This window comes from Aspergillus versicolor (assembly GCF_001890125.1).
Source record: "Aspergillus versicolor CBS 583.65 unplaced genomic scaffold ASPVEscaffold_2, whole genome shotgun sequence".
Classification (NCBI taxonomy): Eukaryota; Fungi; Ascomycota; class Eurotiomycetes; order Eurotiales; family Aspergillaceae; genus Aspergillus; species Aspergillus versicolor.
This window is the reverse complement of record NW_024467525.1, coordinates 1,885,317-1,905,479: the sequence shown is the minus strand read 5'-3', so window position 1 is coordinate 1,905,479 and position 20,163 is coordinate 1,885,317. Positions and strand designations below refer to the sequence as shown.

Below are 20,163 nucleotides of genomic sequence, written 5' to 3'. Positions count from 1 at the left end.
TAATACTATTCATTAATAATTATTAGCAGGTCGCGTTCTGTTAACAATTGTAAAGCAATTTTACAATCAGTAGACCTCACTTGGGTGATACCCCTTTATTTAGTATGGTAGTAGAACATCCCCCCCATATATGCACCACGTGTGGCACATGCTCCTTACCACTCAGTATGAGGCAACGAGCGTATAACCTTGACACCCACCAGCCCCCTACTCCAGAGAACTCCACTCTCTCCATTGCCCGTTCTCTAAATCAAACCGGGGAGCATAACAAATCGCTTGCGCTTGTACTTATCGCCAAATTCCTTACGATAACGACGTTCCTTCTTCTGCGCCCAAACGGCCATTTGTGCCGATGCGACAACAATGAAGAACAGGACACTCCAGCTGAGGCCACTCGCTAAGTAGACGCCAACCCAAGAAACAGCCTCGAAAAAGTAGTTGGGGCAAGTAACAGTGCGGAATCCAAATCCGGACGGGATACCTCTTTCCGTAGTTCCAGGGCGGCGAAGGTCACGCAGCACCAAGTGGGCGTTGAAGTTTGCCAGCTCTCCAAATACGTAGAGGGCGATCCCAATGTACAGTAGGATTGGATTGACGTGCCCAGTCGCTGCATTTGAATCAGGCCGGAAAACCCAATAGGCAATGTTGCCACCGGCTAAGACCCAATAATGACCACTGTTCTTGAAAATATTGAAGGCGGGCATCGTGGCATTGCTGAAACGGTGGACAAAGATAGTTTCATACTCGCGCTTGAGAAAATGTAGAATGAGAAGGGCGCAGACAATAAGCTGAAAGTCGCTTGGCTCGGGGATGTTGTCGAAGTTATAGTACAAGTATGGTCGGAGCGGGAAAAGGAAAAGAGCTGGGATCAGAAGCGGGCCAAGGTATTCGATGATGAAGACGGTGCGCCAACTGATCTGGGGTCCTGGAAGGCGAAAAAAAAAAAAAAAAAAGAAAATAAGCAAAGCATTGCTAGCCTCAGGACTTAATTAGAACATACCCAGGTCCTTCACATGGAGGACAGTCTCCGCATTGAGACTATTCCCCTCAATCGTGCTATCCTTCGAGTTTGGAACCAAAGCCCGGTCTGCTGCTTTTGTGATTCTCAAACGATGAACAGAGTATCCTGAGGCTTCCGCCAGCTTGCTGTAAAGCTCCTGGGTCGATGCGCTCGGGGCAATTTGAACTTCCTTGGGGAGTTTCTTGATGGGTTTTCCTATGCTGCCGTATTAGTCTCGTTGGTGATCCAATTTAGGTACACGCAGACAAAGCTTACCCCGTGACTGAACAGTCACAGTCACTGTTGAAGGAGCCATTGGAAACGTTGTTACAATTGGAACACTCAAGAAAAATATCCCACTGTGAATACAGTTGACCAGGAACCAATTGTCCGGCGGCTCTGAAGACTTCGGAAGTTCAGGGCAAGAATGTCGGACAAGCTCCCCAACGAAATTGCCCTCAAAGCTAGCCTCGGTCGAGAATCACGTGATCCTACACTATCGCTGATCTATTCGTCCCCGCCGAAAGGAAGTATCCGTGAATTCAAAATGATCCGCATAAAAAAAGACTATATAATATTCGCCTGGCGAAATGAAATGCCAGTGGATTCTCGAAAATCATACCTCACCTCAAATCTCACATAAGAATACGCTAACTCACCATACTCAGCTTCCACTATCGCATTTGAGTCTAGTCACCAAACTACCAGGGCCATACACCGTACAACGGCATCTCCGAGCCAATGTTCAGCTGGACAGGAGTAAGGGCCCAGCCTGTCAGCTGTTCTCAGCTCGAGCAAGCCAGCCTCGTGTGAGAACTTGGAAATGGGGAATTACACCTGATAAATGGAATTGAACCAAAAAAAAATCAAAAAATCAAATCAAATACCGGAGTACCGTCTGGCAAAAATGGAATCACCCTTCGAAGAACAACGCATGAATCTAATCAGTTTACGTGTCGTTCGACAAAACATCAAGAATCATTTCCAGGATTCGAGAGCCCGAACAGCACATTTTCGTTGGCAATTTGGCATTATATTATCAATCCTGGACAGACGCCAGCTGCTGATCGCTTGGGCTTGCCGCAAATCAACGAGCGTTGCACCCGACGGTGGACCTCCTCAATCTTCTCCTCGGCATCTAACTAGGCTCTTTCGGCCTCTCTCCTCCATCCAATGATGTTCCACGGCAGCGCCATCGAATGCTTTCTCCGCTCAGCTTGAACATACCATTTCGTATTCAGCCTGGTCTGTGAAAGGCGACCACGGACGTCCAGTCCAAAGCGAGACTAATTTTACCAGATGACGACGAATTGTATGTTTCGAAATGTCAGCTCTTTAGGCCAGTGGGGCACCATGTTTTCCCAGCAAATAAGCAGCAATACGAAGGATCTCGCACCCATTATTTTTACCTTTTTCTTCCACTCATAGGGAGTAATTCGTCCCGTTCTTAAATCCCGCTGTCAAATTAACATGGTGGCTTGCATATCTCCAGGGTTTTAGCCGCATTGGTTCACGACCTCGCTCAAAGATACCATTCGGACTCCTGCTCCAAAAAGTCTTCGTATAAAACGCAGGCCTCTTCCATGATCTCCATTCTGAGGTTCTTCATCCCTGAATGAATGTAAGTTTGTTTTTATTAGACTTCCGGAACCGCCATACGCCTCGGTTGATCCTCATGTTCGTATTCTGTGCTTGAGCTGCTTCCTTAAATCTGGAAAACAACGCTGCTGGAGTTCAACTCTGCCGCTCATCAATAGCGTACGTGGCATTATTCTGTGAGTCTTGCCATCTTGAAGCGGGTTGTATATATTTCCATACCCAAGGCCTAGTATGTACAACGTGCATGAATGTGGCTAACTTCATGTGAGTAGGGTTGCTACTGGTTATATCCACTTCAATCCTATATATACTATCTATTAAGTACCCTGTCGGCAATGGGTGAAAGCAAAGATGCCACCGTTCCCAACAGCCTCGGAAACACCATCTCCCAAGTAGGAAGTGTTGTTTCCGCATCGTTGCGGCCTTTGCCCACGGAAACAGGTGATGGAACATATATTGCAGAATCTACACAAACAGGCTGGGTCAAGGACCTTGGCCATGTCGGCCTAAATGATGTCCAGACGCTTGCCGATGTAGTGAAGAGCGCGGCCACGGGAGAGCCTGTGGATGACAAGCAATACATCATGGAAAGGGTAATTCAGGTCAGTGCTTCTTCCGACCCCGTGGGGTTAAGGGCGATGGGGCTGATTGATATCTAGCTAGCCGCCGGCTTACCATCGACCTCCCGAAATGCTGCAGAATTGACCAAGTCATTCTTGAACATGCTGTGGAATGACTTGGAACACCCACCAATTTCGTAAGAAACTAGGTATTTATCATTTAATTCTGGAAATCTAACGTACAAACAGTTATCTTGGGTTTGATTCGATGTACCGCAAGGCTGACGGCTCCGGAAACGTAAACGACCCTTTTCCTGGTTCCCTCCGCCTGTATACTAATTTGAGCAATGATAGAATCACTTTTGGCCCCGTATTGGGGCTGCCGGAACCCCCTATGCAAGATCTGTCCGCCCAAAGACAATGCAATCCCCTGCCTTACCAGAGCCGGAAACTCTTTTCGATAGTTTGCTTCGTCGAGGGGAATATAAAGAGCACCCTAATAAGATATCGAGTGTTCTTTTCTATCTTGCTTCGATTATAATTCACGGTAAAGACATAGCCTAATGAGCCAGAAGAAAGACTAAGCCATTAACAAAATTTTCAGATCTATTCCAGACTGACCCAAATGATGACTCTGCGTCCCTGACGTCGTCCTACTTGGATCTCTCACCTTTGTATGGCAATAATCAGGGCGAGCAGGATCTTGTTCGTACGTTCAAGGACGGGAAGTTGAAGCCGGACTGTTTTTCCACCAGGCGCGCTTTGGGCTTCCCTCCTGGTGTTGGTGTCATTTTAATTATGTTCAACCGCTTCCATAATTATGTTGTTGGCCAATTGGCATCCATAAACGAAGGTGGCCGGTTCACCAAGCCTGACGAGTCCAATACCAAAGAGTACGCTAAATACGACAACAATCTCTTTCAGACGGGCCGACTAGTGACTTGCGGACTATACGCAAATATTATCTTGAAAGATTATGTTCGGACAATTCTGAACCTAAACCGGACAAACAGCACATGGAGCTTGGACCCGCGCATGGAGATGAAAGATGGTCTGTTGAGCGAAGCAGCAACAATGGCAACTGGGAACCAAGTGTCGGCCGAATTCAATGTTGTATATCGTTGGCATGCGTGCATTTCAAAGCGCGACGAGAAATGGACAGAAGACTTTCACCGTGAGATTATGCCCGAAGCTGACCCAAGCAACTTACCGCTAAAGGAGTTTGTGGCGGGCTTGGGCCGGTGGCAGGCAGCACTTCCACAGGAGCCGACGGAACGTCCATTCTCTGGCCTGCAGCGAAAATCCGACGGAAGGTTCGATGACGACGATCTGGTTGGAATTTTTGAGCAAAGTGTTGAGGATTGCGCAGGTGCATTTGGTGCGTCTCATGTTCCTGCAATATTTAAGAGCATCGAGGCTCTTGGTATACTGCAGGCTCGCAAATGGAACTTGGGAACCCTCAACGAGTTCCGCCAATACTTCAATTTGGCTCCTCATAAAACATTTGAGGATATCAACTCGGATCCGTACATTGCTGATCAGCTCAAACGACTGTACGACCACCCTGATCTCGTCGAAATATACCCAGGCGTGATTGTTGAAGACGCCAAAGAACCCATAATTCCTGGGAGTGGCCTTTGTACAAATTACACCATTTCTAGGGCTATTCTTTCCGACGCTGTCGCGTTAGTTCGTGGTGATCGCTTCTATACTGTTGATTACACTCCAAAGCACCTTACGAACTGGGCGTTCAGCGAAATTCAACCCAACAATTCCGTCGACCAAGGCCAAGTATTCCACAAGTTGGTACTCCGTGCTTTTCCTAACCATTTTACTGGAAATTCCATTTATGCTCATTTCCCACTGGTCATTCCCTCCGAGAATGAGAAAATCTTGAAAGAGCTCGGGAATGTCGGTCAATATAGCTGGAAAAAGCCAAGTTATAGCCCTCACCCAACTTTCATCAATTCTCATGCCGCTTGTATGTCCATTCTCAACAATCAGGAAACTTTCAAGGTCACTTGGGGCGAGAAGATTGAATTTCTGATGCAACACGACGAGCACCCCTACGGAATGGATTTCATGTTGTCCGGGGACAGGCCACCAAACGCCGCATCACGCAAAATGATGGGATCTGCTCTATATCGCGATAAATGGGACGAGGAAGTCAAAAGGTTCTACGAACAAATAACCCTGAAACTGCTGCACAAGAACTCCTACAAACTTGCCGGTGTGAACCAAGTTGACATTGTTCGAGATGTGGCCAATCTCGCGCAAGTTCACTTCTGTTCCAGCGTATTTTCGCTACCATTGAAAACGGATTCGAATCCCAGGGGAGTCTTTGCAGAATCGGAACTATACAAGATCATGGCTGTTGTTTTCACTGCCATTTTCTACGACGCAGACGTGGGAAAGTCATTCGAACTAAACCAGGCCGCCCGGGCTGTGACACAGCAGTTAGGTCAGCTAACTATGGCCAATGTCGAGATTGTGGGCAAAACCGGCTTCATAACTAGTCTAGTAAATCGACTACACCGCAGCGACGTTCTTAGCGAGTATGGTACTCACATGATCCAGCGTCTACTTGATAGTGGTCTCCCTGCGACGGAAATCGTATGGACTCATATTCTGCCCACCGCTGGTGGAATGGTAGCGAACCAAGCGCAGTTGTTCTCACAGTGTCTGGACTATTACCTTTCGGAAGAGGGATCCGTTCATCTTCCTGAGATTAATCGGTTGGCCAAGGAAAATACACCGGAGGCTGATGAGCTTCTTATGCGCTAGTAAGTACCTAATATTTTCTTACTTCCCTTTTGGGTCCATTGTTTGCATACTGATCAGCTTAGTTTCATGGAGGGTGCTCGGCTACGGTCATCAGTTGCTCTGCCACGCGTAGCTGCGAAACCCACAGTCATCGAAGATGATGGTAAAAAGCTTACCATCAAAACCGGTCAGGCTGTCATTTGTAATCTGGTAAGTGAAGAATTCACTTCCTTGATGTTGACACTGCTGGCTCCCGTCACTAACTATGTGCTAGGTTTCCGCATGCATGGACACTTCTGCCTTTCCGGATCCAGATACGGTGAAGCTTGACCGTGACATGGATCTATATGCGCATTTTGGCTTTGGAGCCCACAGGTGCCTGGGTGTAGACCTCTGCAAAACAGGATTGAGCACAATGCTGAAGGTCGTCGGGCGACTGGATAATCTTCGTCGTGCTCCTGGAGCTCAAGGACAGTTGAAGAAGCTTTCTGGGCCTGGTGGGATTGCGAAATATATGACAGGGGATCAAAGTGCCTTTTCACCGTTCCCCAGCACCATGAAGATCCAATGGGACGGTGAACTGCCTAGGCTAGAGGAAGACTAGGGAAACGATAATAGCGGTATATACATGGCTCAGGCGAGTCTATTTGGTTGTATTTTTTGTATTGTGGTTTATTTTGCTATGGCAGGAATGGATATCTAAATGTGATATATTTCCTTCGGTTGTGTTTTGCGGATGGCTCAATTTGGTAAATATATGTTGTACTAGACGCCCGATAAGGCTGAAACTTTCTACTCCACTATGGTGCTGCTATCCAAAGAAAGAAATCAACGACCCTTCTATCTATTCAATAGACCATCGACCTCATTCTTTTAACCAAGTAATTCTTATCTAGCTATAATGATTGTATGGGAGCTTGGCGTTTTTATCGTTGACAGGGCTGCTAAGATTAGATGAGGGGCTGGTCTTGGGTCACAAACGAGCATTAATCCGGAGTATGTACTCGAGAACCTGCTAACTTAGTTTCCTGCCAAACAAACAAGAAATCAAAGAAGAAAACCAAAAATTTCTACACCCTAGTCTTTCAAAGTGAGGTAGCAGGGCAGACCGCCCTACAAGTTAACTGCTCATCCAAAGCAAACGCTATGACCAGGCACGGTACCAACCGTTACTTTGTTTTACGCGTTTAGTGGCCGGTAGCTCAACCCCAATTGGTATTAGATACGGTAACTGGTAACGGACAGGAGCTTGGCTTCCCCCCATCAGCCATCAACATCATCATCAACCATCAATTCACGATCTTCCTCTTCCTTGCCTCACACATTCCCCCACACCCTCCCTTCATCGCTCATTTCAACATTTGACTCTTCTGTCCTTCACTCAGCAAACTATCTTAATCATACTACCTAGATTCTGCTTAGCTTTGCCTGTGTTGGCACTGCTGAGGGTTTACGACCTGCACCGTTTTCCCTGCCAGCGGCTTAACTACTTACTAACCAACCAAGACCTGCCCACCTTCACCTCCCCATCTCTCAAGCAAGAGACTCCGAATCCCCCCAACGCTCTACCAGGTTCACTCTAAAGACCACTTGTACATTCATCGACCGTCTTCTCAGAACAGCGTTGAAGCGAGCTGAACCAATCTTCACACTTGCCGCCCCATCTTGCTTTCCCCTTCTGGCGAGGAAAGTCTCCGAAGAGGAAGAAAAAAACGTCATAAAAGATTCTCTCACACCTCACCTCACATCCACATTTTCAACAACTTCTCTTTCGCCATCCACACTAGGAGAGTGTCTCCTGGATTTCCGAATTTTCCTAATGATTGTCTGATTTTCTAACCCTAGCCACCATGGGGAGAATTAAGAAGGTCGCCGGGCAAAAGCATGAGGCCACTCTTGTAAGTTCCACCCCGAAACGCTCCCCCATTTGCCATTTTTTTTCGCTGGAAGTTCGAATCGAACTGATTTTTCTTCTTCATAGTCTCCGTACCTTGCGGATTTTGTAGGCCGTGCAACAACTGTCCCCGTTCCCGAGCTTCCTTCTCACCTTCGCACATTTTCTCGCGTCTGGCCATTTCCCAGAGGTGACCTGTATCACTGGATCAATGTCTTGAATCGCTTTGACGAAATTCTGGCCTCTGCCATTGATAGATACGGCCTCGGAACCGGCCCTCAGACAACGCCCTTCAGCCGACAATTTATCACGCATTGCTACACCAGTGAAGACCCCAACCTAGGCTCGCGGGATATCGAGACTAAGCTTACCGCTCTGGAGTATGGTCCGGAGGGAGATAGGGAGCTACTGGAAGCCGTGCTTGACTTCTCTAGACTTCTTCTTGAGAAATGTGGCAATCGCAGCTTGTACAATAGCAGTGAACGACTGGGCGAGTTACTCAACACCACGTCGTTGACCCTTCTACAATCCACGCTTCGTTTATCACTTTCTTTGGCACAAAGGTACCACTCACGCCATCGCGGCGGCTCCCACCTTCAACAGAGCTTGTTGGCAACACATTACAACATCGACCTTGAAAAATTGCAAAAAATCGCAGCTCCTTTCGCTCGTCCGTCTGTTAATGGTCGACCAGCATCCTCGCCACAAGGCGTCAAAGCTAAGGAGAAGGTGCCTCAGACCAAGCAAAACGCCAATGAACTTACATCACTTACGCGAGAGGGCGATGGCTGGGAGGAATGGGGCCATGTGCATCTTCTTTATTATCCATCGGGTCCTGCTGAGCAAGTGAAATCGGGCACGGAGAGCGGGACCGCTAGCTCTCTTATCGTGCACGCTCCTTCTAGTCCTACTCCCTTCCATCGGAGCCATACGATTTCCACTCCACGAGCGGGTCGTATTCCTTCGACAGAGAACTCGCCCGCTTCTGTTGCTAACACACCTGCCGGCAAACAGGAGGAACCGTTACCGGGTGGAAAAACCCTGGATATCCCGGACACTACAATTTCGGCATCGTCAACTGAAGAGATCATTTCCCTATATGCCAAAGAAGTGCCGGATGATTCTAAATATGAATTGTTAAATAAAATCCGCGCGGCAAAGGGGTTGAGCGGTTCTCAGTCTACTAGAGAACGGATACTTGCCATAAGGATTCTCGCTATCACAAACCTTGCGTACATTTATCCAGAACCACTTTTCCAACAGAAGATTCTTCAATTCGACTTGGAGCACCCGAAGCGTCTTCAACTCGCATACCAATTAGGAGAGCTGGTTCATCTCGGAGCCAGTGGCGATCTTCCGGTTTCGAGGACAGTCCAAACATTTTCCATACAGGCTCTTGATGCGCTAGCAAAGCATAAAGCACGGGCGATTGACGTCTGTGGTGCCTTGAGTGTCAACGTGAATCATGGTGTTTTGATGTTCCTCACCCGAAAAGCTGTCAATGAACTGAGTGTGGAGGGCGACGAAAATGACGACAGCGGCCAAGACGAATGGCGGGATGCCCTACTCGCTTTACTGCGTACTCTTCCTGGGTCGAGCACTAGAACTCCTGAGACACTTGTAGCAGCTGGATTGATCCCTATGTTTGTGGATGTCCTGAATCTTCGCACCCACAAAGCTCGCCGTGTTTATTCCCGTGTCATGGAGTTTCTCGACAGTTTCGTGCTTGCGGTGCGCGATGCATTTGGAATACTGACCAACGCTAAGGGGTTTGATGCGCTTTCAGACTTGATTGATTATGAGACTAAGACGTCATTCGAGAATGTATCTCGGGGCGCGGGAATCCCAGACTATTATAAAACATCGTCAATCGATTATCAAATTCCGTATTTCCAACAACAGACCCTCCGTTGGTTGTTCCGGTTCGTCAATCATATAATGCAGCACAATGGGGGTGGATTTGACCGAGTACTTCGGAATTTGATTGACTCCCCCCAACTGCTGACTTCCCTGCGCCTCGTCATCGAGAATGCACCCATATTTGGCTCCCATGTGTGGAGTAACGCCGTGAATATCCTCAGCAGCTTTATCCATAATGAGCCCACTAGTTATCAAGTTATTGCGGAAGCGGGACTGAGCAAGAGCTTTCTAGAGGCCATTACTCTCTCAAAAGTTAAGGCTTCGGAAACCGCAGTCGAAGGTGCTAGCGAGTCGCCCTCTGCGGCTGAAACAGAAGGAGAGCCGACAAGTGCGCCAAACCTGACCACTGATCCCTCAAGTGGTCAGGGACAGAAACCAAGGGACTACACTACCGCCCGGCCAAAGGATGCTCGTTTAGCCCCTGGTATCATGCCTGCCACTGAGGCTCTCTCATGCATTCCTTCAGCATTTGGGGCAATTTGCTTAAACGCCTCTGGTTTGGAATTGTTTCAATCGTCTCACGCCTTGGAAAGCTTCTTTGAGATATTTGAAAATCCTGCACATGTGAAATGTCTCATCAAAGACGATACAAACCTAGTCCGATCTTTGGGTAGTACTTTCGATGAGTTAGTTCGTCATCATCCGGCTCTGAAGTCGTCAATCATGACCGCGGTCATGGTGATGGTAGCGCGCGTTGGATTCCTCTGTAGAACCAAGGCTTGGTCGTACGGCATGGGTGCAAAGCTATGGAAACAAGACTCTCAGGGGAAGCCGATACTGTCAGGTGAACCCTGGCAGTTACTTAAAGCAGTTGGTCTCGATGCTTCTGGGCATGACGCCTCTGGTGGCGATGATATTTACGGTGTTCCCACAATTAATGCAGACGCGACACTCCCCAATGGAGGAAGATTAAGTGTCGGAGATGTGACCGAACTTCTTCCGCCATTGTCCGCACAACTTGAGCCTAAGGACGAGGATAAGGATGAACTGACAACTACTGACTACTTATTCGCCGTCTTGCGGTTCCTCGGGGCGTTTTTCGAAAACCAGTCGAACTGCACTTACTTCATTGAGTCTGGTGGAGTTGAATTCATCCTGGATCTTGCTACCTTGCAGAGTCTTCCGTTTGATTTTCACAACACCGAAGCGAATCAAGAACTCACAGTGTTGGTCCATATGCTCGTTGAAACCAAGCCTCATCTTGTGATGCCATCGCTTCTCTGTCGAACTGAGCGGATAGTTGATATGCTGGCCGACTTCTGGAGGTCATCCGAAGAGCAAGGATTTTTCTCACCCCTAGTTCAACTAGAAAAGGAAGGACAACTGAAGACGGCTATTTCGGTCGACGAATCTTCCGTTGCCTCAAGCGATAATGGAACATTTTTCGCCAAGCACATGGTATCTGCACTTATACTTGTGGATCTCCTTCGTGAAGCATTCTCTGCGCCCCTATATCAGTCGAGGCCAAGTCAACAAACTTCTGTCTTTGCTCAAGTTAACCTAGCCGACCGGTATTGTGCCCTTGTGAAAAAGCTCGGCAGCCTGCACGCCGCCTGCGTTTGGGAAGAGATTTTACTTGAGAAAAACATTCCAGATACTTGGGACCAGGCAACAAAAGTCCAGCAACCACCATCCGACAGACCGGTCGATGGTTCAGGAGTTTTGCCGGGAGGCGTTTCCAATATCTTTTCGCCCGAGGCTCGTCAAGGCGGGCCAACTGGAAACAACTCTCCCAACCCTCAAACCCCTCAACAGCCCAATGACACCGCTGCAAAACCCACTGAGGGCGGCGTGGCGTTCAAGAATGTGCAGGCGCTTCGATATCTTTTAAGTTCTCTGCCTTCTTCAATAACAGGATATCTCCATAATATGGGGCTCTGTCTCATTGGGAAGAGGAGGATTGATGCGTATCAGAAACAGAACGCTATCATGGTGGCCGATGTTATCGCAGGAGCTGTACTTGAACAATTGCAGTTCAAACCCGCTAATTCTAGTGGCAACCCCAAGCTCCGATTCGCATATCTCATTGTCATTCTATCATCGTTCTCTCATCTGTTATTCGAGGGTAAGTTTTGCTTTCTACCACATCCCCGTAGTTCAAGAACTGACTCATTACTATAGCTGCACCAGACCGTCACCATTCTCATTATCTTACGCTCGTCTTATTCGCGTTCAAGAGAAATAACGGACTGAAGGTTCTAAAGGACGTTTGCGACCTCTTCGTCAATGAAGTCAAGGCACTTACACCTCGTACATCTGTACCCGACCCCGAAAATGATTTGTCTGCGAGGTTGACGTCCGCTTTCGGCGGAATCAAAATGATTTTGGGCTTTTTCGCCGAGCTTTCTTCCGGAAAGAGCATTGTGGACTCGAGTCAGACACAGGCCATGGCAAGTAATGACCGCGACCGAGGTCGGCCTGATTACTTCCAAGCTGGTCAGTTCTTGGTGGATCTTCGAATGGAGATTCTACCTATAGCACGCGATATGTGGAACTCAGACTTTGCGACCCAATCTACAAGCTCTGTCGTCAAATGCCTGGTTGATATTCTACGATCTTCCCTTGATGGTGAATACGAGACTTCAGCTGCTCGACAATCTGACGCAAAACCAGCATTGGTAGATGTGCAAAGAAAAGGAGTCACAATAAACAAAGATCGGGCCAATAATTTGCAGGAAAAAGGGTTCGACAGTCGTTTAGTTCAAGAAGCACTATATCGTTGCAACAACTCCGCTTCTGCAGCCGAAGAATATTGCAGAGCACGAAGCTACCTCCGAGCTCCTGACCTCATTCCGCCAGAACCCAGTGATATCGAAGCAGTTCGTTCAGCTGGCGAAGGACCCGAGGACTCAGCTGGGATAGAACCGCCGTCGTTCGACACTGGATCACTTTTTGATCGGCAATCACTTTCCATGTTCCTGGCACAGGCACAAGGACGGCCTGCGGACGATGGTAGCCTCCAGGATACAACTCCAGGCATGCCTGAAGAGATCACAAGAGCTTTGACTCATATCCTGAGCCAAGGATCTGGCGATGGTGACCGGGATGCTACCCCGGCCAACAATCAAGCGGAGCCTAGTAACGCTCGTGCAAGCAACTCTGCTGACCCATCTGAACAAAGCCCAGACCAACAAAATACAAGGCGACGCGAATTGACCACTGTTGAGGACCTAGATACTGAAAGGGAGAAGGTCCGGTCAAATCTGATTGAGCGATGCCTAGATGTATTGAACGAGCACTATGACGTATCTTTCGAATTGTCTGATCTGATCGCTTCCGCCATCAAGAAACATCGCGACCCAGAAAGTTTCAGAAGAGAAATTGGCGAACTTCTTGTTCAATCCTTGGTTTCTTTGCAAATGGAGGACTTCCAAGAATCTGGTAAGAAGGTCGCGGCCTATGCTCACCTTCTGGCATTGGTGGTTCAGGACAGGGATATGTACAACGCTACCTTGACCGAACTAAAAGAGTGTTTCACCACATTCCTTCAATTCATCGCGCTGCCATCGGAGAAAACGCGAGGCGAATCGTTCCCCTGGGTTGGACATGTATTGCTTGTCCTGGAAAAGCTACTGTCTGACGATGCTCAACCTCCTCAGATTCGCTGGACTTTGCCTGATAACACCGACCCCAGCCCAACTGATGAGGGCTCAGCCCAATTGGAGGAGCCCCTTGTATCCGGAGACGAGAAGATGCAATTATTTGAAGTTTTAGTCGAGATTCTTCCTAGAATAGGGGGGGACGATACTTTGGCACTCTCGGTTTGCCGGATACTGGCTATTCTCACTCGAAACCATAATATTGCTGTCCGACTAGGCGAGAAACAGAATTTGCAGCGCTTGTTTGTCATGGTCAAACAGCTGACAAGCTCCACAAACGAGAAACTTCAAGGTGCCTTTATGCTTATTCTGAGGCATATCATCGAGGACGATGATACGATTCGGCAAATTATGCGAAGTGAAATTGTTGCTAATTTCGAGTCAAAATCGACGCGGCCAATTGATACCACTGGTTACGTTAGACAAATGTATCATCTAGTGCTCAGGTCACCGGAAATATTTGTCGAAATATCAAACGAGAAGCTCAAACTACAGCGTTACGATACTCGGCAACGTCCTCAAATTTTGACGCTGAAGGCCGACAAAAAGACCGGAGCGGATGCTAAATCAGATCAAGATTCAGAAGGCCCACAAGATGCTGGAGAGAAAAAGCCTGACACTGTCCAAGGCGAGAAGGAGAAGGGAAAGACCGTGGAATTGAAAACCCCTGTTGTGGAGAAACCGGATGGAGTTATTCATTATCTCCTTTCTGAGCTCCTGTCGTATAAGGATGTCGACGACCAGGAATCGCCACCCAGCCTCAAGCAAGAAACTTCCGCACCTGAGCAATCGGAAGCACAGACTGACGTGGAAATGTCGACCGATGAACCTGCCCCTTCTGTCTCGAGCACCGAACCTCAGGGCTCGCGAAATCCCAAGAAGTCAGAGAAGCCGGCATTCCAAGCGGACGATCATCCAATCTACATTTATCGGTGCTTTTTGCTTCAATGTTTGACAGAATTGCTTTCGTCATACAATCAGACCAAAGTCGAATTTATCAACTTCTCTCGCAAAGCGGACCCATTAGCGACGACTCCGTCAAAGCCTCGCTCTGGTATTTTGAATTATCTTCTGAACGCTCTTGTGCCTATTGGCACTATGGATCATGATGAATCTGTTGCCTTTAAAAAACGCAGTAACACATCTGCTTGGACGATGCGTGTCCTGGTCGCATTATGCACAAAAACGGGAGAATTTGGTGGTAATGGAAGGCGACGAAATGATCAGAGTCTCAAAGAAGATGACGAGCCTGACCTGGCATTTGTGCGAAGATTTGTCCTAGAACACGCTCTTAAAGCGTACAAAGAGGCGAATTCTTCGAACGAAGCTTTGGACGTCAAGTATTCTCGACTCATGTCTCTTGCGGATTTGTTCGACAAAATGCTCAGCGGTTACGCTTTTGTCTCAGGTGACACTGCTTTCCCGTCTTCCACAAAACAGCTTGCCAAAACCATGTTTGAAAAGCACTTCATCGCCGCTCTTACTGCGTCCGTGGCTGAGATTGACTTGAATTTCCCGTCATCCAAGCGAGTTATCAAGTATATTCTTCGCCCTCTCAATAAACTTACTCAGACCGCTGTGATACTTAGCGAAAACTCAGATATATCCACCATTGGAGGCTCAGAAGATGACGAAATTTCTTCTGCCACTTCTGTTTCCGATATGGACGATGAACGTGAGGAAACTCCCGATCTTTTCCGCCACTCTACCTTGGGTATGTTGGAGCCTCGCCATGAAGAAGAAACTAGTTCCGAGGAGTCTGAAGAAGAAGAGGATGACGAAATGTATGACGATGAATACGGAGAAGAAATGGACTATGAGGAAGACATTGGAGAGGACGATGGCGAGGTGATCAGCGATGAGGAGGACGATATTGAAGGCGTTGGGCCCATTGAAGGTCTCCCCGGCGACTCTGGAATGGACATCGAGGTTGTTATAGATGACGAGGACGATGACGACGATGAAGACGACGATGACCATGATGAGGGTGATCATTCCGAAATGGACGATGAGATCCTTGCTGGCGAGATCACCGGAGATAGAGATAACGAGAGCTTTGATGAAGGTGATGAGGATGAATGGGAAAGCGAAGAGATGTCTGATGATGATGACGAAGCTGATATCATGAATCAGCTCGAGGACGAATTCGCGGACATTAGGCAGGCGGATCAAGGTCCTGAGGGGCAGCGCCTTGATGACATCTTCCGTGCCTTGAACGAAGCTGCAGGTGGCGTCGAAGACCTCCAAGCGGATAGCCTGGGAGACTTGCATGATGACATGGTCGATGACGACTTGAACGAAGATGATGGTTCGTATATGGTCCTTAACGCAGGTTTAGGTGGATTGCTGATGTAAACTATAGAAGACGAAGAGATTGATGAGCTGGAGGAGGAGCTTGAGGACGCTGACGAAGACCAAGGCTCTTACCATGGATTTGACGATGATGAAGACCTCGTCGATCCCTGGGGCTGGGATGGTGACGAGCCACCATTACCTCGTAGCCATCACCACCGCCGCTTCCGTGGCAATAACCCAGCGTGGGCTGCAGTTACGGGTATAATGCCCAGCCGCCATGGCATTGTTCCCATCCCATCGTACCGTTTACAGCGGTCCCAAGCCCCGCCCCGTGGAAACGATGATGGAACAAATCCTCTTCTAGTTCGAACTGATCGCGGTCCAGAAGCGGCAGGACAACGCCGTGGGGCTACTAACGAAGCCTTTACAGATTGGGTGCATGGCATGGAACCAGTATCGACAGGGCGCTTGCTTCCTATGGACAGTCCTGTTAGTTTCATGAATGCCATAATGCAAGCCATGGGTCAAAACAGTGGCCCTGGATTCGGGATCATCCATCGTCCTGATGGCATTCATGTTCATGTTGACAGGCACGCTATTCTACCGAGTCGCATTCAAGATATCTTCGGTCTGGGTAGACCTCAAGCACCACCCGCACGGACTCGAGATGACCCTTCTCAGGCAGTTAGTTTTGCTTTGGCAACAACTAGAAGTCGATGGCAAGAGGAAGCTCGCATCCTATTCAGTAGCACTTACCCTGAAAAGACTCAACGCGTTGTCAACTCACTCTTGAAAATTCTCGTGCCTCCAGCTCTCGAGGAGCAAAAACAACGGGAGAAGGAAATGGAAGAAGAAGCTAAACGAAGAGAGGAAGAACGCGCTGAACGCGAACGCGTCGCTAAGGAAGAGGAAGAAAAAGAGCGCAAGCGAAAGGAGGAGGAAGAAACTGCCCGCCAGCAACAGGAAAGGGAACAGCAAGCAGCCGAACGAGAGGCGTCGGGCACCGCCCCAGAAGCTATGGACGACGTTCAGCAAACCGAGGCTACCCCCGAGGCTACCCCCGAGGTCAGCACCACAGTGCAACCTGCCCAACCTGAACCAGGCCCAGCCGAACCAGCTCGCCGTGTTCATACAACTATAAGAGGTCGCCAGGTTGATATTACGGGGATGGAAATTGACCCGGAATATCTTGAGGCTTTGCCTGAGGATCTGCGGGAGGAAGTGATTATGCAACAACTAGCGGAGCAGCGCTCTCAGGCAGCCGCTGCTGGCGAAGAGCCAAGTGAAATCAATCCCGAATTCCTTGAGGCATTGCCTCCTGAGATTCGTGAAGAGCTACTCCAGCAGGAAGCAGCTGACCGTCGACGTCGCGAGCGTGAAAACGCTCGTAGGCAAGCAGGAGCTGGCCCCGCTGCCGCTGCCCCCGTCCATGCGGAGGAGATGGATCCAGCCAGCTTTCTGGCCACACTTGACCCGTCGTTACGTGAAGCTGTTCTCGCGGACCAGCCTGAAGAGATCCTCGCGACTCTTGGACCTGAATATGTTACAGAAGCGCGAGCTGTTTCAGGAGCGAGAGGGCGACTGGCACAATTTAGCGATATTCCCCGAATGGATCACCGCCACCACAGGACAGAACAAGTTGATGATCAAGAGCCCAAGAAACAGCAACGCCGCCAGATAGTGCAAATGCTGGACAAGGCCGGTGTTGCTACATTGCTTCGCTTGATGTTCATGCCTCTGCAAGGCAATGCGCGCCACCAACTAAATGACATCCTCCATAATGTCTGTGAGAACCGCCAGAACAGAATCGAAGTTATCAGTCTTCTGCTTTCCGTTTTACAGGATGGAAGCACCGACGTCTCTGCTATCGAACGTAGTTTTGCCCAACTTTCCCTACGTGCCAAATCTCCCGCCATCCAGAAAACTCCCCAGTCCGTCAAGCGAAGCCTCGGGCTCCAGTCCTCCAATGTCAGTAACGACGTCACTCCCATAATGGTCGTCCAGCAATGCTTAGGGACACTTTCATTTTTGTCTCAATACAACCCCCACATTGCGTGGTTCTTCCTCACAGAGCACGACCCCGCCTCTGCCCTAAAGTTGAAGGCATTCCGCAAAGGCAAGGGGAAGGAGAACAAAGCTAACAAATTTGCACTCAACGCTTTACTTTCGCTTCTGGATCGGAAACTGATTCTGGAAAGCCCCAACTGTATGGAGCAACTTTCAAGTCTATTGGCAAGCATTACTCAACCCCTTACTTTACTCCTTCGCCGCGAGAAAGAAAAACAAGTGGAGGAAGAAAAGACTAAACAGCCCGAGTCTACCGAATTTGAGCAGTCTGCGGAGCGTCAAGAGGGAACAGGCCCTAACGAGACCTCAGAAACCGCGAACGTTGTGGCAGACACAAATATGACCGATGCCCCTGCTGCTGAAGGCGGAAACTCGGAAGGCGTCACGGCACCAACGCAGACCCAAAATGAAACTTCCACAGATGTCAAGACAGAAACTAAAAAGGGTGAAGACGAGAAACATAAGAGAAGAACTATCGAGCCCCCAATTATTCCAGAGTTCAATTTGAAGCTGGTGGTTCATGTCCTCGCGGCTCGAGAATGTAATGGAAAGATTTTCCGAGATGCTCTTTCCACCATCAACAATCTTTCCGCCGTTCCTGGCGCTCGAGACACCATCGGGAACGAGCTTGTCAGCCAGGCACAAACTCTGAGCACCACTATCCTACTCGACCTGGATGAGCTGATATCCCACGTTCATGAAGCCCAAAATGGAACGGATATGCAAGGTCTAGCACTCGCGAAATTCTCCCCAGCCAGCTCTGATCAAGCTAAGCTACTTCGTGTTCTGACGGCGCTTGATTATCTATTTGATCCCAACCGCGCGGAAAAGTCCAAAGGAAATGAGCTTGAGGGCCCAGCTAGAGATGTCCTCCAGACGTTATACGAGAGTTCAACGTTTGGGCCGTTATGGACCAGGCTTAGTGAATGTTTGACCCTTATCCGTAAGAAGGAGAACATGATGAATGTGGCAACAATCCTTCTGCCTCTGGTCGAAGCTTTGATGGTTGTTTGCAAAAATACTACGCTCAAAGATACTTCTCTTGCCCGCAACAGCCGGGAACTGTCTGTGTCAAGCGGTTCGGGTGATTCAAACGTGAGCATGGAGAGCTTATTCTTCAAATTCACTGAGGAACACCGTAAGATTCTCAACGAATTAGTCCGACAGAACCCACGATTGATGAGTGGCACATTCTCTCTACTGGTCAAAAACCCTAAAGTACTAGAGTTTGACAACAAGCGCAACTACTTCACCCGCAGGGTACATTCACGGGGTGCTGAACCTCGCCATCCTCACCCGCCTCTTCAGCTTGCTGTGCGGAGAGACCAGGTCTTCTTGGACTCGTTCAGATCTCTGTATTTCAAGTCTGCGGATGAGCTCAAACACGGCAAATTGAATGTGCGTTTCCATGGTGAAGAGGGTGTCGATGCTGGCGGCGTGACGAGAGAATGGTTCCAGGTTCTCGCTCGCGGCATGTTCAACCCGGACTACGCGCTTTTCATTCCCGTTGCCGCCGACAGAACCACGTTCCACCCCAACCGCTTGAGTGCGATTAACCCTGAGCACCTCATGTTCTTCAAGTTCATCGGGCGGATCATCGGCAAGGCTCTATACGAGGGACGTGTACTTGACTGCCATTTCAGCCGAGCAGTCTATAAGTGCATCCTCGGCCGCAACGTGTCAATCAAGGACATGGAGACCCTTGATTTAGACTATTACAAATCTCTTCTTTGGATGTTAGAAAATGATATTACGGACATCATTACCGAGACATTCGCCTTGGAGACGGATGCCTTTGGTGAGAAACAGGTTATTGACCTCATTGAGAACGGACACAATATACCTGTGACACAGGAGAACAAGGAGGAGTATGTGCAAAAGGTTGTCGACTACCGACTGGTTGTGTCCGTTCAAGAACAGCTGGACAATTTCCTCAAAGGCTTCCATGAAATCATTCCCCCGGAGTTGATCTCCATTTTCAATGAACAAGAATTGGAGCTATTGATTTCTGGACTTCCCGAGGTTGAGGTTGATGATTGGAAGGCACACACTGAGTACCACAACTACTCGGCCTCGTCACCGCAGATTCAATGGTTCTGGCGAGCCGTACGCTCGTTCGACAAGGAAGAACGGGCGAAGTTGCTACAGTTCGTTACTGGTACTAGCAAAGTGCCCCTCAATGGCTTCAAGGAGTTGGAGGGAATGAACGGTGTGAGCCGATTCAACATCCATCGCGACTATGGAAACAAAGATCGCTTGCCAAGCTCGCATACATGCTTCAACCGTAAGTTTCCCCATCTCCACCAAACGGTTGGTGTCAGAGTAAGTGCTAATTATAATGAACAGAACTTGATCTTCCGGAGTACGATAGCTACGAGACCTTGCGGCAGCGACTACACACCGCAATCACTACTGGTAGTGAATATTTCGGGTTCGCATAGGCTGGTGGCTATTTGCTATTGTTTT

General features: G+C 48.7%; 3 protein-coding genes across 3 annotated transcripts; 2 read left to right on the top strand and 1 right to left on the bottom strand.

Annotated features, from left to right (window-relative positions):
* Positions 1-245: 245 nt before the first annotated feature.
* On the bottom strand, positions 246-1,316 carry ASPVEDRAFT_50191 (trans-2-enoyl-CoA reductase (NADPH) TSC13; the record flags this gene model as incomplete). Its single annotated transcript, XM_040814273.1, has 3 exons — positions 246-925; positions 1,001-1,216; positions 1,277-1,316. The coding sequence occupies 3 exons, from the start codon at positions 1,314-1,316 to the stop codon at positions 246-248; spliced, it is 936 nt and encodes a 311-aa protein (XP_040664258.1).
* Positions 1,317-2,934: 1,618 nt separating this feature from the next.
* On the top strand, positions 2,935-6,526 carry ASPVEDRAFT_124368 (peroxidase/cytochrome P450 family protein; the record flags this gene model as incomplete). Its single annotated transcript, XM_040806173.1, has 7 exons — positions 2,935-3,201; positions 3,259-3,356; positions 3,409-3,457; positions 3,514-3,706; positions 3,764-5,942; positions 6,006-6,132; positions 6,197-6,526. The coding sequence occupies 7 exons, from the start codon at positions 2,935-2,937 to the stop codon at positions 6,524-6,526; spliced, it is 3,243 nt and encodes a 1,080-aa protein (XP_040664257.1).
* Positions 6,527-7,772: 1,246 nt separating this feature from the next.
* tom1 (E3 ubiquitin-protein ligase TOM1) lies at positions 7,773-20,138 on the top strand (the record flags this gene model as incomplete). The annotated part of the gene is made up of 5 exons (XM_040816823.1): positions 7,773-7,820; positions 7,904-11,801; positions 11,858-15,643; positions 15,698-19,981; positions 20,044-20,138. 5 exons carry the CDS (start codon positions 7,773-7,775, stop codon positions 20,136-20,138), a joined length of 12,111 nt encoding a protein of 4,036 aa, XP_040664256.1.
* Between the last annotated feature and the right edge of the window lie 25 nt (positions 20,139-20,163).